The sequence below is a fragment of the Pongo abelii genome, chromosome 6 (genome assembly GCF_028885655.2).
Source record: "Pongo abelii isolate AG06213 chromosome 6, NHGRI_mPonAbe1-v2.0_pri, whole genome shotgun sequence".
Lineage (NCBI taxonomy): Eukaryota > Metazoa > Chordata > Mammalia > Primates > Hominidae > Pongo > Pongo abelii.
In genome coordinates, this window is record NC_071991.2 from 5,745,574 (window position 1) to 5,761,591 (window position 16,018).

A 16,018-nucleotide genomic window follows, 5' to 3' on the forward strand; every position below is an offset into this window, starting at 1 on the left:
TTATACTCCTTAGTTTTCCTTAAAACACAGATTGAGTCTCTTCTTTGTGCTGGCTCTTATCAGGAAACATAAGCACCACTTGAGGTCCTGACTCAATATAAACCACTCAATAAACACGTCCCAACCTTAATGAGAACTCCTTGCATATACCGATTTCCCTCCAGCCCAGGGCACCATGATTGTATCTACGGGCCAGAAGAAGATTAGGGGGTGCCAAGATATGTAGACAGAAGTTTGAGCTGCATGCTGGGCACGGTGGCTCATGCCTGTAGTCCCAGCACTTTGGGAGGCCGAGGTGGGCGGATCATTTGAGGTCAGGAGTTGGAGACCAGCCTGGCCAACATGGCCTGGGCGACAGAGCAAGAATCCACCTCAAAAAAAAAAAAAAAAAAAAAAAAGAAGTTTGAGCTGCAGATTTTTCCATTAATAGAATTACTGGTTACTGAATGGTTCTGAGGTGTAAAAAATAAAAATAAGTATGTAAAATTATTGATAATCTTATTTCTCAGCAAGAAATGCCAAAAAACCTGGAAGATAAACACAATTTTCATCATCTGATGCAAGTGCCCAGGTAGTTTTCACAATGGGGAAGTGTTGGCAGATGGCACGCTCTGCCTGAGAACGAACCTGACAAGCTCGTCGGCGTAGGCTGCCGCAACCTCCTCCTCGGCTTTTCGCTCATAGTACTTATACAGGATGGTCTGGGGGAGCACCTTCTCCAGCTCACTGGTTGGGAACGAACACGTGCAGCTGCCTTCCATGCAGCTGAGCTCCAACTAGAAAAAGGCGAACAGGCAAAGAAAAAAAAATCAACACCATTTATAGAAAAATAAAAAGCGTCAGTGGTTAAAAATATAGATCCTGAGACAACCGAGCAAAGATCTCTCTGCCTGTTCGTCTCTGAGAAACCACACTTAAATCATGGAAACCATGAAACAAAAATCCAGTACATCTTTGATATCACTAGAGGACCTCTATTAGCACAAATCACAATCCACAAAGACTGAAAGTGGAGGAAGGGTAAATGGCTTAGCAGACCACACACAGAAGCCCATAGCTTAGGGTCTGAAAAGGAGATGCTGGGGAGAAGTTGTTCCCCTCTACAGATATTACAAAGCTGAAGACCCTCTGGAAAGCAGAGCTGAGTGGTGGGGAGGGGCAGGGACTCAAAGTAATGAACTGAAAACAGGGACATGGGTGGAGCCTCTAGTTCCTACACCCTTCAGAAGGAACAGGCTGACTCTGAGAGAAATGAGGAAGATCTGAACAGCTGAACCACAAGGCTCTGGCCTGGGAACCAGTCATAGAGGAGAGCAGAGCTGAGGGGTGGCCTGAAGTCAGAGTCTGAAATGGAGTCTGCATAATGAACAGAGAATTCTCCAGACCCTTCCTCCCCGCCAGTTTCAGAATGTTGGAAAATGGACTCACACCCACCAGGCAGGAGGCAGACTGAATCACCCCAGGGAAGACTTAAGGGCCATTCAGGTTCATAATATAAAAGCTAACTGGCTCCTAGGCACCTAGAGTCAAACTCACTGGTCTATAAGCCCCACTACTCACACAGCTTTCAAACAGCTCTTTAACATGAACAAAAAGTGTCAGACATGAGGAATGCTTCCCACATGAAAGACAAACACCAAAGAAAACAAATGGAAAAAGAAAACATCTTAAAAATAACTAGCTAAAATTTATGAGGCATTTACCATGTGTCAAACAATAAGTTCATTAAACTCATTACCTCATTTAGCTTTCAAAACAATGCTATGATTATTTCCATTTTACAGAGGAAGAAACTGAGGCTTAAGGAATTTAATTTGCTCAAGATCACAGGGCTGGTATGGCTGATGGGGGCATGGCCCAATGCATTCTGCTTGACTCCAAAGGTCATGCTCTTCGAAAAAACATAAACTTTATTTATTTATTTATTTTTCTGAGACAGAGGCTCGCCCTGTCACCAAGGCTGGAGTGCAGTGGTGCGATCTCAGCTCACTCAGCCTCCCGAGTAGCTGGATTACAGGCACCTACCACCACACCTGGCTAATTCTTGTATTTTTAGCAGAGATGGGGTTTCACCATGTTGGCCAGGCTGGTCTCGAACTCCTGATCTCGTGATCCACCCAACTCAGCCTCCCAAAGTGCTGGGATTACAGGCAATGAGCCACCGCACCTGGCCTATTTTTCTTTTTTTGAGACGGAGTTTCACTCTTGTTGCCCAGGCTGGAGTGCAATGGTGCGATCTCAGCTCACCACAACCTATGCCTCCCAGATTCAACCAATTCTCCTGCCTCAGCCTCCCTGGTAGCTGAGATTATAGGCACGCGCCACCAGGCCTGGCTACTCTTGTATTTTTAGTAGAGATCGGGTTTCTCCATGTTGGTCAGGCTGGTCTTGAACTCCTGACCTCAGGTGATCCACCCACCTCGGCCTCCCAAAGTGCTGGGATTACAGGCATGAGCCACTGTGCCCGGCCCCTAATGTTAACATCTTATGTCAAACCCAGAAAGTTGACAGTGGTCTGCTACCATTAATGGGACCAGTCTTTCCACTCATGTCTTCTTTTCTGGCCCAGGATCCCACAAGACAGCTAGTCGTCATGTCTCCCTAGTCTCTTCCAACCTGAGATTCTCAGAATTTCTTGGTCTTTTACAACCCTGACAGTTTTGAAAAGTACTGGCCAGTAACTTTGTAGAAAGTCTCTCAATTTGATTTGTCTCATGATTAGACCTAAGTTAGGCACTTTTTGGCAAGTTCTCAGCATACCGCCAGACAGATGTCAACGTGTCCTATGTATGGCTGGGGATGTAAAAAGGCCCCCCGCTTTTTGAGATGGGGTCTTACTCTGTTGCCCAGGTTGGAATGCAGTGGCTCCCACCTCAGCCTCCTGAGGAGCTTGACTACAGCTGTGCGCCACCATGCCCAGGTAATTTTTGTATTTTTTGTAGAGACAGGGTTTCACCATGTTGGCCAGGCTGGTCTCAAACTCCTGACCTCAGGTGATCCGCCTGCCTCAGCCTCCTAAAGTGCTGGGATTACAGGCGCGAGCCACCTGGGCAAAAAGTCATCTTCTTAATCACTGTGTTAGTTTTCTATTGCTGCTGGAACAAAATACCACAAACTTAGTGGTGTAAAACAATGTAAAATTCCCATACTGTGTTTGTTATGCTGGTGTCCAGAGAAACTGACTTTGGAGAGAGAAATATGATCTTGTGTAAAGTAAGTTATGTTATTTTAATATATATTTAATCAAACAGGCTGCAAGGTTCTCTCTTTGTGAGGTAGCCTTCCCTCTGGTCACGAGTGAGATGAATGGAGCAGGTGCTCCTCTGCGGCTAGGCATGGGAGCGTGGAAGAATTCTACTGTGCCCTGTGCTCAGAGAGCCCACATAATCACATACATCAGGTGATGCACACATTGGCACACCAGCAGAACTCCACCTCACCCTAAAAGAGGCACTTACACTTATCAACACGGTCTCCTTACACTCCACGAATGTGTCCTATATACATGGGACATATTACACAGTTCTTACCTTTCCAGATCCAAAGACTGCCTCTTGGGCATATCTGATGAGACACTCTTTGCAGAACAAGTGAGCATCTGCGCACTGCGTCAGCTCCTCGAATGGAAATTCCCCATAGCAGCAGCGACACTCAATCAGCTGGCCATCCTGCAGGCAGTCAAGAAACACACATGAAATGTCCTGCACTTAAGCAGAGGGGGAGCCTTGTCTCCCATCCTCATCTCTCTCCCACCCCCCACACAAATTCTGAGGTAAAGCAACCCATTTTAGGGGCCATAAAACAATGATATGCTGTTTCGTGCTATATAAAATCTAGCTCAAGATACTAGCACAATATTAATCCATACCTAAAACAGCGAGGTTTTCATGTTTTTTTTCTGGTATTCTTTAGAGTAATTCTTTGTATAAAGTTATCATATTCAATCCCATGGTGCAAAGGGAACTAGAACATCTGTACTCAGATGCTAATGTGATTATAAAAAGTAAGGATAAGGAGTACGAGAGATGTTACCCAAAAAACTTTCAGAAGTTGAATTTTGTTCTTATCATGAGGAGTGTGAATGGGTCGTATCGAAGTCTGAGCTTTATTTTAAGGGACTATTGAAGCTATAACTAAAGCAGCAACCTCAAGTAATGTACCAGGTTATTGACTCCTTTTATTAACTAAAGCAACTGATCCAATCACCAACTCATTCTTTTTTTTTTTGAGATGGAGTCTCACTCTGTTGCCCGGACTGGAGTGCAGTGGCATGATCTTGGCTCACTGCAACCTCCACCCACCAGGTTCAAGCGATTCTCCTGCTTCAGCCTCCCAAGTAGTGGGGATCACAGGTGCCCGCCACTATGCCCTGCTAATTTTTTGTATTTTAGTAGAGACGGGGTTTCACCATGTTGGCCAGGCTGGTCTCAAACCCCTGACCTTGTGATGTGCCCGCCTCGGCCTCCCAAAGTGCTGGGATTACAGGCGTGAGCCACTGCATCCAGCCCCATTCTTTTATTTATTTATTTTTAATTTTTATTAGAAATGGGGTATTGCTATGTTGACCAGGTTAATCTCAAACTCCTGGGCTCAAGCAATCCTCCCATCTTGGCCTCTCAAAGTGCTGGAATTACAGGCATGAGCCACAGTGCCCGGCCACCAACCCATTCTTAATACTACATTAGAAAAGGTCAGTAGCTGGGTGTAGTGGCTCACACCTGTTCCCAGCACTTTGGGAGGTTGAGATGGGTGGATCACCTGAGGTCAGGAGTTCGAGACCAGCCTGGCCAACATGGCGAAACCCCGTCTCTACTAAAATTACAAAAATTAGCTGGGCATGGTGGCACACGCCTGTAGTTCCAGGTACTCGGGAGGCTGAGACAGGAGAATCGCTTGAACCCAGGAGGCAGAGGCCGTAGTGAGCCAAGACTGCGTCACTGCACTTCAGCCTCGGTGACAGAGCAAGATACCGTTTGGAAAAAAAAAAAAAAAAAAAGAAAACCTCATTGTATGAGCAGCAGACACCATACAGAAACCCATCTTGCCCTGAGGTTAGACATATCTCTTTCTTTTAACTCTAAAGTGATATCTAAGTTGTAAACTTTCCTTTATGAGTCTATCTGATGAATGTCAGGTAATGATTTTTAACAGGAACATCTATTATCTTCCCTTCAATTCTGATTCAGTGTGGTATAAGAGTGACTATACTGGATCACGTATCTGACTATAACTTGGCTGAACTGCAAACTCAACAAACAGGAGGTTATCCAAAAACAAATTTGCCATCAAAAATGCTGACAAAACATGGTAAGAGAAAACAGCCCATGAAAATGCCCAGAATAAACAAGGTGAGATTTCAAACTACCTTTTGATACTGTTCTTCATTCATCTGTAGGGCAAGCAAAAAGTCTTCATGCTGAAGAATAAAAAAAGCACACATTCAGACACAAATTTAGTAAAAATGACACTAACCATTTAGTATTTATTTCCATAAACATAACTCCAGTATTGTGATCTCTTCAATTACACAGTTTAGCAGTTCAAAAAGGTTACCTGTGAATAAATTTTAAGTGGATCAGAGAGCTAGAAAATACAGGACAATATTTCTTAAGTATGACTCAAAATGTAGAATAAAGGAAAAGGCTGACACATAAAACACTTTGAACAGCAAAGAACAGCATCAACAAAAACAAACTGAACAAATAAAAACTAAGTTTGGCCGGGTGTGACGGCTCATGCCTGTAATCCCAGCACTTTGGAAGGCCGAGGTGGGCAGATCACCTGAGATCAGGAGTTTGAGACCAGCCTGACCAACAGGGAGAAACCCCATCTCTACTAAAAATACAAAATTAGCTGGGCGTGGTGGCATGCACCTGTAATCCCAGCTACTTGGGAGGCTGAGGCAGGAAGATTACTTGAACCTGGGAGGCAGAGGTTGCAGTGAGCCGAGATCGCGCCATCGCACTCTAGCCTGGGCAACAAGAGTGAAACTCCATCTCAAAAAACAAACGTACAAAAACTAAGCTTAACAACAGACTTCGTTGGCGAGGCTGTGTGGTAGTGGGCACTCTCACACATTACTGGTGAGAATGCAAAACAAGACAACCACACTGGTGGGGCACTGGCACAGAGTCATCAATGCCACTTCCAAGAGTCTAGCCCAAAGATGCACCTGGGCAGAAACAGGGACTGATGTATGCACAAACTTATCATGGCACTATTTATAACAGCGAAAACCTGGAAACAACCCTAAACGTCCATCAATAGGGGAATGACTGAATAAACTGTGGTATTACATAAAATGGTATACCAGCCAGTTTCAAAAAGGAAAGACAAAAATCCCTATGAATTGCTGCAGAGTGACTGCCAGGATGCATGGTTAAATGAAAAATGCAGTCGCAGAAGAGTCTGCCACCATTTGGGATTACATTAAATTATTTATGAGACAGAGTCTCACTCTGTTGCCCAGGCTGGAGTGCAGTGGTGCGATCTCACCTCACTGCAGCCTCAACCTCCCAGGCTCAAGAGATCCTCCCACCTCAGCTTCCCGAGTAGCTGGGACTACAGGTGTGAGCTACTACACATGGTGGCACACACCTGTAATCCCAGCTACTTGGTCTGCTACTATATGGATAAGAAAGATGAGTCAATAAAAATACGTATACATATTTGCTTTTCCATAAAATAAGGAAAGATAAACCAAAGACTAACAATAATGGTTATATATAAACAAAGTGGGGGGGCCAGGTGCGGTGGCTCATGCCTATAATCCCAGCACTTTGGGAGGCCAAGGTGGGGGGATCGCTTGAGGTTAGGAGTTTGAGACCAGCCTGGTCAACATGGCGAAACTTCATCTCCATTAAAAATACAAAAATTAGCCAGGCATGGTGGCGCACACCTGTAATCCCAGCTACTCAAGTGGCTGAGGCAGGAGAAGCCGTTGAACCCGGGAGTCAGAGGTTGCAGTGAGCCGAGATCCTGCCACTGCACTCCAGCCTGGGTGACAGAGCGAGACTCCGTCTCAAAAAACAAACAAAGTGCGAGAAAGGGACAGAACAAAAGCTAGATATTTCTGAATATTCCTTGTTTTATAGTTTTTATTTCAGAACTAAAATTTTTACAATATTAGACAAAAAAACAAAACCAATTCTCTAAAAGTTCAAAATAAACAGAAAGAAATAACCCACCTTTTTTTTTTTTTGAAATAGAGTCTTGCTTTGTTGCCCAGGCTGGAGTACAGTGGCATGATTTTGGTTCACTGCAACCAACCTCGATCTCCCAGGTTCAAGCAATTCTCATGTCTCAGCCTCCCAAGCAGCTGGGATTACAGGTGTGTGCCACCATGCCCAGCTAATTTATTTTTAGTAGAGACAGAGTTTTGCCATGTTGGTCAGGCTGGTCTCGAACTCCTGATCTCAGGTGATCTGCCCACCTCGGCCTTCCAAAGTGCTGGGATTACAGGCATGAGCCATTCCACCCAGCCAAACTTAGTTTTTTGAGTCTTGAACTCCTGGCCTCAAGTGATTGCCTGCCTCCCAAAGTGCTGGGATTACATGCATAAGCCACCGTGCCTGGCCAGAAACAAATAAACTTGTTTATCAAGTTAATGGCATAAGCACCAAGATTTATTTCAAGTGACTTTAAAATATTTTAAATATTGAATAATGTTATTAATGTTATTAAGAACCAAGACTTTTAGCATCAGAGAAAAGAAAATAAAGCTGGCAGGGCATGGTGGTGCGTGCCTGTAACCCCAACAATTTGGGCGGCTGAGTTGGGAGGACGGCTTGAGGCCAGAAGTTCAAGACCAGCCTGGACAACATGGGGAAACCCAGGCTCTACAAAAAAAGTTAGCCAGGTGTGGTGGTGCACACCTGCAGTCCCAGCTACTCAGGAGGCTGAGGTGGAAGGACTGCTTGAGCCCCAGAGGTTGAAACAGTAAGCCATAATTGCATCACTGCACTCCAGCCTAGGTAACACATGGAGCTCCTCTGTCAAAAAAGAAAAGAAAAAAGGAAAGAAGCCACTTTGGAGAAATTGTTGAGTCCAGGTCTGAGAAAGCAGAAGCTGAAATGGGGTCATCTGGCTGTGCCCAAAAGCAAAGATGTTGTCAGAGACTACAGGGGTCAGGTTAAGAGAGACTAACTTGAAGGGGCAGCCAATAGTCAGAGATGGGACAATGTGAATATCACCAAGAATAAATGACTACAATGAACTACATTCATCAATTTGCCAATACTTTAAATACTTATCTGATAAGATTGGTGATATCAATGAATGTCATTCTACAACAGATGGATCAAGACAATAAATTCTAATTTCTGCTTAAAATCTAGAATTTTGGTCAAAAATAATCACTTCATTCATTTTTGAGAAAATGCCTGCCAAATACCTATTTTGAATAATCATAGTTTTTCTGTCACTTTTTTCCAAGTAAAAAGTGGCAAATGCAGCTGCTTTGTGGCTCAATTGCATAAGCGCTTTCCTCATACCTGGATATAAGACAAGCTTCATATCCTGGTATGTGGCAGAAGCACTTTATGAAGACTTCATTTTATTACATAGAATATTGGAAAAGATGTTTTCAAGGGTCAAAATTTGGTAAAACAATTTTTACTGCTTTATCAAAGACATTTTCAGGTGAAACTGGCGTGTCTTAAAAACGTAAGTGCATGGTGGTGAAGAAAACAATGATTATGAGGATGGCTCTATGCCACTGCCCTGATTCATGCCAAGGCACCACTGCTTTTGTTCTGCGGGTACAAATTCAATACAGTGAAAAAGCAAATACAGCTGACCTTGATCAACAGAGATGTGAACTGTGGGGACCCACTTATGTGCTGATTTTCTTCTGCTTCTGCCACCCTGAGACAGCAAAACCAACACACCCCTCCTCCTCAGCCTACTCAACGTGAAGACCATGAAGATAAAGACCTTCTCATGCTGATCCACACTTCCATTTAATGAATACTAAATATATTTTCCTTATCATTTTCTTAATAAAGTTTTCTTTTCTCTAGCTTACCTTCTTCTAAGAATACAGCATGTAATACACAAAACATACCAAACGTGTTCATCGACTGTTATGGGTAAGGCTTCCTGTCAATGATAGGCTGTTCACAGTGAAGTTTTGGGACAGTCAAACATTATATGCTGACTTTCAACTGCGCAGGGGGAAGCACTCCTAACTTTCATGTTGTTCAAGGGTCACTGTAATGTCTTAGCATAGTTATAAGAGGTTTGACCTCGCAGACCCCCAAGAGAGTCTTGGGAAACCCAGGAATCTCTGGGTCACACTTTGAGAGCCACTGGTTTAGAAGATACTTATTAAACAACCAGTATATACATTCTAGCTGACTTGCACATTTGATACTATATTTAGAAAAATTAAAGAGCGAAATGGAACCGAGGCTGAGGGAGGAGGTGAAATAGATACATTAAGCTCCAATTAAAATTTTCTAACATGAATCTGATTTATGAAACCACAAACATAAGTATTATGACAAAACCCAGGTTTTTTCTTTTAAAAACTTTGCATATATCCAAATTTATCACTCTGAAGAAAAGGGAAATCTTAAAAGACAGTTTTGTACTAACTAAAACCCTAAGAGCAAACCAGAATCCCAGAAACACACCCCAAGACCAGAGCACATCTTCCTACCTCTGCCATCTCTTTGATTTTCTGCTCATAGAACTCCTGCTCTTGTTGCACAGCTGGAAGGAGAGCACGTCGGTCATAGGACCTACAATGTCGTCGCTTATTTTCAAGAAAGAACATCCTCTTTTCTATTTTTATGTCACCTAGAAGATATACGACAATGCAAAAGCATGCAGACAACTATGTGTTAGGAACCTGGGCCAGCCATGTCCATTCTTCCCGGCCTCATCCTCTGCCTTCTCTCTGATGGTACGTTTCATGACTTCTCTATCACATTCTACCATTTGGGAAGACTGGGCTTCGTACCATTTGCCAACCTACCATCCATTTTTTGACCCGATTCCTTCCCTCTGTTTATGCTCCAATTGCAAGGTGTCTCCTATCCTGTCACTAGTGTACTATGTGAATATACCACAATTTATTATCTATTTCACTACTGAGGACATTTGCATTTGCTGTTTTGGGTTAATCTGAATAGAGCTGCTTATAGCCATTTGTTGGTGAATGTATGTCCGCAATTTAGCTGGGAATTGCTAGATCATGGGATAGGCTTACTTCCAGCTTTAGAAAATAATGCCAGTTTTCCAAAGTGGTTGTACCAGTTTACACCCTTCCTCCATCAGCAATGCATGTGAGTTCCAGTCTCTCCATGTCCTTACCAACACGTATCATCGGTTTTTAATTTTAGCCATTCTGGTGGGTGCAAGTGTGCTGTATGATTTTCAACCATTTTTATTTTCAAAGCATTCAAATATACAAGGGGCCGAAGGAATAGTACCTAGATTCACCACAATATATTATAACATGAGAATAAAAGAGAGCAGAATGACAAATATCAGACATGTAAATGATCTGTTTAGGTTTTGTATTTCTTTCACTGATTTGGCAATTTATGATTTTCTTTTTGGAGACAGAGCCTTGCTCTGTTGCTCAGGCTGGAGTGCAGTGGCACATTCACAGATCACTGCAGCCTCAACTCCTGGGCTCAGGTGATCCTCCCGCCTCAGCCTCCTGAGGAGCTGGGACTATACAGACAGATGCCACCACACCCAGCTAATTTTTTTGTATTTTCTTAGAGATGGGATTTTGCCATGTTGTCCAGGATGGTCTTGAAGTCCTGGGCTAAAATGATCCATCAGCCTGGGCCTCCCAAAGTGCTGGGATTACAGGTATGAGCCACAACGCCTGGCCAATTTATGTTTTTCTAGAAAACTTTATCTCATTCAGATTTTCAATTTACTCTTGTCCGTTCTTGGTAATCTCTTGATTTTAATATTTACTATCTGGTTCCTAATACATTTTATTTCGATGCTCCTTTTCTCTTGCTCATTCTCATGTTTTTTTTTTTTTTTTTTGAGACAAGAGTCTCACTCCGTCGCCCAGGCTAGAGTGCAGTGGTGCGATCTCGGCTCACTGTCAGCTCCGCCTCCCAGGTTTACGCCATTCTCCTGCCTCAGCCTCCCGAGTAGCTGGGACTACAGGCGCCCGCCACCATGCCTGGCTAATTTTTTGTATTTTTAATAAAGACGGGGTTTCACTGTGTTAGGCAGGATGGTCTTGATCTCCTGACCTTGTGATCCGCCCGCCTTGGCCTCCCAAAGTGCCAGGATTACAGGCGTGAGCCACCGCGCCCGGCCTCTCATGTTTTTTAAAATTCAAACCTTTTCTTCAGAAAACCAGTTTTTGGGGCCAGGTGCAGTGGCTCACGCCTGTAATCCCAGCACTTTGGGAGGCTGAGAAGGGCACATCATCTAAGGTTAGGAGTTCGTCACCAACCTGTCCAACATGGTAAAACCCCCAGTCGTGATGGCGCACACCTATAATTAATCCCAGCTACTTGCGAGGCTGAGGCAGGAGAAACGCTTGAGCTTGGGAAGCGGACTCCGTCTCAAAATTAAAAAAAACCAACAAAAAAAACAAAACCAGTTTTTGGTATTATGAGAATAGAAAAGCACATGATTAGAGAGTAAGCTTTGAAGCCAGATTCCCAGCTCGGCTACTCGCTAGCTGTGTAACATCTGCCTCTCTGTGCTTCACTTTTTTTCTATAAAATGATAATAATGGCACATACATATTATAAGGCTATTTGAAACATAAATGAATTAATCCATTAAAGCACTTAGAAAAGTGACTGGTACATATTAAGTGCTCAATAAATGTTAATTACTGTAATTATCAACGCTACAAATTAAAAAATTTTTCACCTTCTATTATTTCTTTCGTCTTTACTCAGTTCTTTTTGTAGTTTATCATGTTAAAGTAATAAGATTTTCAGTCCTTTATTTCTAAAAATAAATGAGATTGGCCGGGTGCGCTGGCTCACGCCTGTAATCCCAGCACTTTGGGAGGCCGAGGCGGGCGGATCACAAGGTCAGGAGATCAAGACTATCCTGGCTAACATGGTGAAACCCCGTCTCTACTAAAAACACAAAAAATTAGCTGGGCTTGGTGGCGGGCACCTGTAGTCCCAGCTACTCGGGAGGCTGAGGTAGGAGAGTGGTGTGAACCCAGGACGCGGAGCTTGCATTGAGCTGAAATTGCGCCACTGCACTCTAGCCTGGGCGACAGAGCGAGACTCTGTCTCAAAAAAAAAAAAATGCAATTAAGTCTACAAACTTCCCTCTAATGTAATTTCCTGCATGACCATAAAAAGGACAGAGGAGGGAGAACCCTGTCTCACTGTTTGAGTCAAGCAATTATAGCCCAAACAGCAGTGCTTAGATGGAAAACAAACTGAAAAGGAGAAAAATGGGATCCCTGGAACAGATGAGGGATTCTTAGCCTGTGTCCTTATAAAAAGTTGTCAAAAAAGGCTAAGTGTGAGTCATAAACATTAAACTACTAATGTAAATCAAGTGTATTTTCTATCTCATACTTCCAGGGTCCTTAAAGATTATCTGATAAGTAAAATTAAAGAATCAGCATCTAAATTAAAGTGCTATACCTAAAACAAGAGGCTGAATCAAATAAAATGAAGTTAACAGGAGAAAATGTGAGATGCAGCAGAACTGAGACAGGTTTATGACCTGACAGCAATGTGGGTGAAAAGAGCAAGGCTGAATGTGAGCAGACCTCATGTGGAGTATGATGTGCAGTCTTCTATACCCCAACTTTCAAAGAGGCCTGACAAGCTAGAGAAGGGCACACAGGGAAGAGGAGAAGGGCAGTCAGGCTGACGAAGGGGCAACAGCCAGAATCTCTCTCCACAGGCAAGAACTACAACCATGGCAGGACATTTCAGGAAGTACATGCTGACAAATATAAAGGAAGAACTGTCTAAAACACAGAGCTGACCAACAAGGGAGTCAACTATCTTGCAAAGTAGCACTTTCTCCACCACTGAAGTCAGAAACAAACGCTGTATGGCTATGTACAAGGATGCCTGTTCTGAACTCTGGGTAAATTTGGCTGAATGAAAAACCACCTGCACACTGTCCCTAGTTCTACATTCTGCCACAGGTCAGGGCGAATGTCATGTCAGCAGAGCACTGCTCCACAGACTGGCTTAGGAACCTCAGGAGTCATAGCCTGAGGGATTTTCTTTTAGATCCTGAAAAGTTCATAGTAAATACAAATACTTTCCAGCTTTATAGTTACCTGAGTTTCCACTTAGTCATACCTGAAATCAAATGTGGTAATTAAGTACACATGTAACAAAAAGGGATGATCTCTAGAAAAGTTGTAGTAAACTCCTTTACTGGGTGGAAGCAACTCAGATAAAATCTGAGTTGTTATAAAACTCAAGTTCACATTTTTGGGGATCAGACCTGAAGTAACCTCTTCAAAAGGGTTTTCAGCAGTTATTTCATCAATAAGAATGACAGAATTTTGGAGAAACGTGGCTATTAGCCATTCTCTCAGTTGCATAAGCGACCCTCTGCAGTAAGCCCTCATTCATAAGTCTGGGTAGTTTTTACCTAATAACACAGCCAATTCTCATCAAACCTTCAAGACCAGTTTTTTCCCCCAAGCTTAACAGCACACTCAAATACCTTCTCACACATGAATTTTCTAACACCACACAAAATTTTCCTATCATGGTTTATCTTAAGTAGGAAGAAGGAAGCCAACAAGTGCAGCCACTTTCTAAAAATTTTGATGTGCTGAGAAAATAGTTCCTGTCAGTCACTCCTTGGACTGTCCTGGCCAGATGCTCGGCAGACACCTGTAGCACGGCTTCCTTCACTGACTGTGAAGAAGAAAAGGTACAGTGTTGCAGCTACACACTGCAAGCAACACAGTTTGCATTACCTTGTTCAAACTTGAAATCAATGTAAGAATACTGGTTCATTTGTTTTCTCTTCTTCCTTTTTCCACTGGTTTCTGGTGATAGCTCCTGCCATTTTTTAATGGCATCAGACAAGGCCTAAAAATTGAGAAAAGGAAAGGTTACTTCTGTAAATGGAAAATAAGAATACGTGAGACAGGCAATCCCCGAATGCCATTTTAACACAATTTCAGCTTTCTTCCCAGCATGGCTAACAATTGGTAGTGGCGGCTGGGTGCAGTGGCTCACGCCTGTAAGCCCAACACTTTGGGAGGCCAAGTTGGGTGGATCCCTTGAGGTCAGGAGTTCGAGACCAGTCTGGCCAACATGGTGAAACCCTGTCTATACTAAAAATACAAAAATTAGCCGGGCATTGTGGCACACGTCTGTAATCCCAGCTACTCAGGAGGCTGCGGCAGGAGAATCGCTTGAACCCAGGAGGCGGAGGTCGCAGTGAGCCGAGCCGAGACTGCACCACTGCACTCCAGCCTGGGCGACAGAGTGAGACTGTGTCTCAAAAAAAAAAAAAAAAAAAAAAAAAAAAAATATATATATATATATATATATATATACAGGCAGTGGTAAAATAAATAGGCAGCATTTCTTTATTTTCATTTTCTGACTTTCATAAACTGGTACGGTGGTGGAAGCAAAACACTTACTGATAGATTAAAGAGTAACTAGGGAAAAGAAAAACTGCTGGCTGGGTGCAGCTGCTCACACCTGTAATCCTAGCACTGTAGGAGGCTGAGGGGGGTGGATCACTTGAGCTTAGGTGTTCAAGGCTTGCCTGGGCAACATGGGGACACCCCACCTCTACTAAAAATACAAAAAAATAGCTGGGCGTTGTGGTTCACAGCTGTGGTCCCAGGTACTCGGAGGCTAAGATAGGACAATCACTTGAGCCTGAGAGGCAGGGTTGCAGTGAGCCATGATTGCGCCACTGCACTCCATCCTGGGTAACACATCCTGTCTCAAACAAAACAAAACTGTCCAAGCTGTCCTTGAATAAATACAGGTTAAATTACACGACAATGGGCTGTTGAGTCCCATTCTGTAGGCAAATCTTCCATGTTGTTTGTCTGGTCAATGCTCCTCTTTACTCTCCCCTAACCTGCTTCCCTCACGCTCTTCTCTGCGTGCACCTATATCCACCCCACCCTTCGACAGGATGCTGGAGTTCAAAATCCTTCCACTGGTGAGGATCCCTTTTCTTTCCTACCTTCAGCTTCTCCCTGTTAGATTTTCCTTATCAGGATTTAAATGTGTTCAAAGTCAGGGCGGGGGCGGCGGCTCATGCCTGTAATCCCAGCACTTTGGGAGGCCGAGGCAGGTGGACCACCTGAGGTCAGGAGTTCGAGACCAGCCTGGACAACATGGCAAAACCCCGTCTCTACTAAAAATACAAAAAATTAGCTGGACGTGGTGGCATGCGCCTGTAATCCCAGCTACTTGGGAGGCTGAGGCAGGAGAATCGGTGAACCTGGAAAGTGGAGGTTGCAGTGAGCTGAGATAGCGCCACTGCACTCCAGCCTAGGCAACAGAGCCTGACTCTGTCTTAAAAAAAAAAAAAAAAAAAGTGCTCAAGTCTGACATCTTAAAAAAAGGAGGGAGAAGGGGTACCTGATCTGAAACGGAAGGAAGGGTGTGTGAGGTAGGGCCATTCTGCCTGGAAGAGAAGAAGGAAGAGTAGGGAGCCTTTCAGGGAGACTGGGTGGGACTCCTGACTGTGGTAGGGGATAGGAGGCCTTGGGGCTCATGTCCTGTGGCTACGCTGTTAGGGTGCAGGGAAGGCTGGGGTCCCAGTCTGGGTGGCAATGAGAAAGGGGGTGGCTATGATGCAGTGTTTGTCTGAAACTCCTGCTGAAACTTAATCCCCAGTGTGGCGGTGTTGAGAAGGTGATCTCATCTCTTTCAATGCCTGCACCTCTTTCTTCTTACCCTCTTTGTAGAGAAACTTATCAAAGGACCTGTTTATCTGCTGTTTCACCACCTCACCCTTATGACCACAAGCTTTCCAGCTGTCTCTAATTTGGCATCTAACCTGCCTTTGCACTTACTAATCTATGCTTATTATTGAGTGGCCAAGTCTA

At 43.8% G+C, this 16,018-nt stretch overlaps 1 protein-coding gene across 2 annotated transcripts in view; it reads right to left on the bottom strand.

The window, feature by feature from the left end:
* The window catches only part of RNF216 (ring finger protein 216), a 158,549-nt gene that overhangs the window by 89,750 nt on the left and 52,781 nt on the right, over window positions 1–16,018 (bottom strand). For both annotated transcript variants that reach the window (XM_002817670.6, XM_002817671.5), the window contains exons 8-12: window positions 13,910–14,024; window positions 9,662–9,801; window positions 5,366–5,416; window positions 3,531–3,668; window positions 628–776 (exon numbers count right to left, since the gene is read on the bottom strand). In XM_002817670.6, the coding sequence (XP_002817716.1) occupies window positions 628–776; window positions 3,531–3,668; window positions 5,366–5,416; window positions 9,662–9,801; window positions 13,910–14,024 (593 nt within the window). The remainder of the gene's footprint in view (window positions 1–627; window positions 777–3,530; window positions 3,669–5,365; window positions 5,417–9,661; window positions 9,802–13,909; window positions 14,025–16,018) is intronic.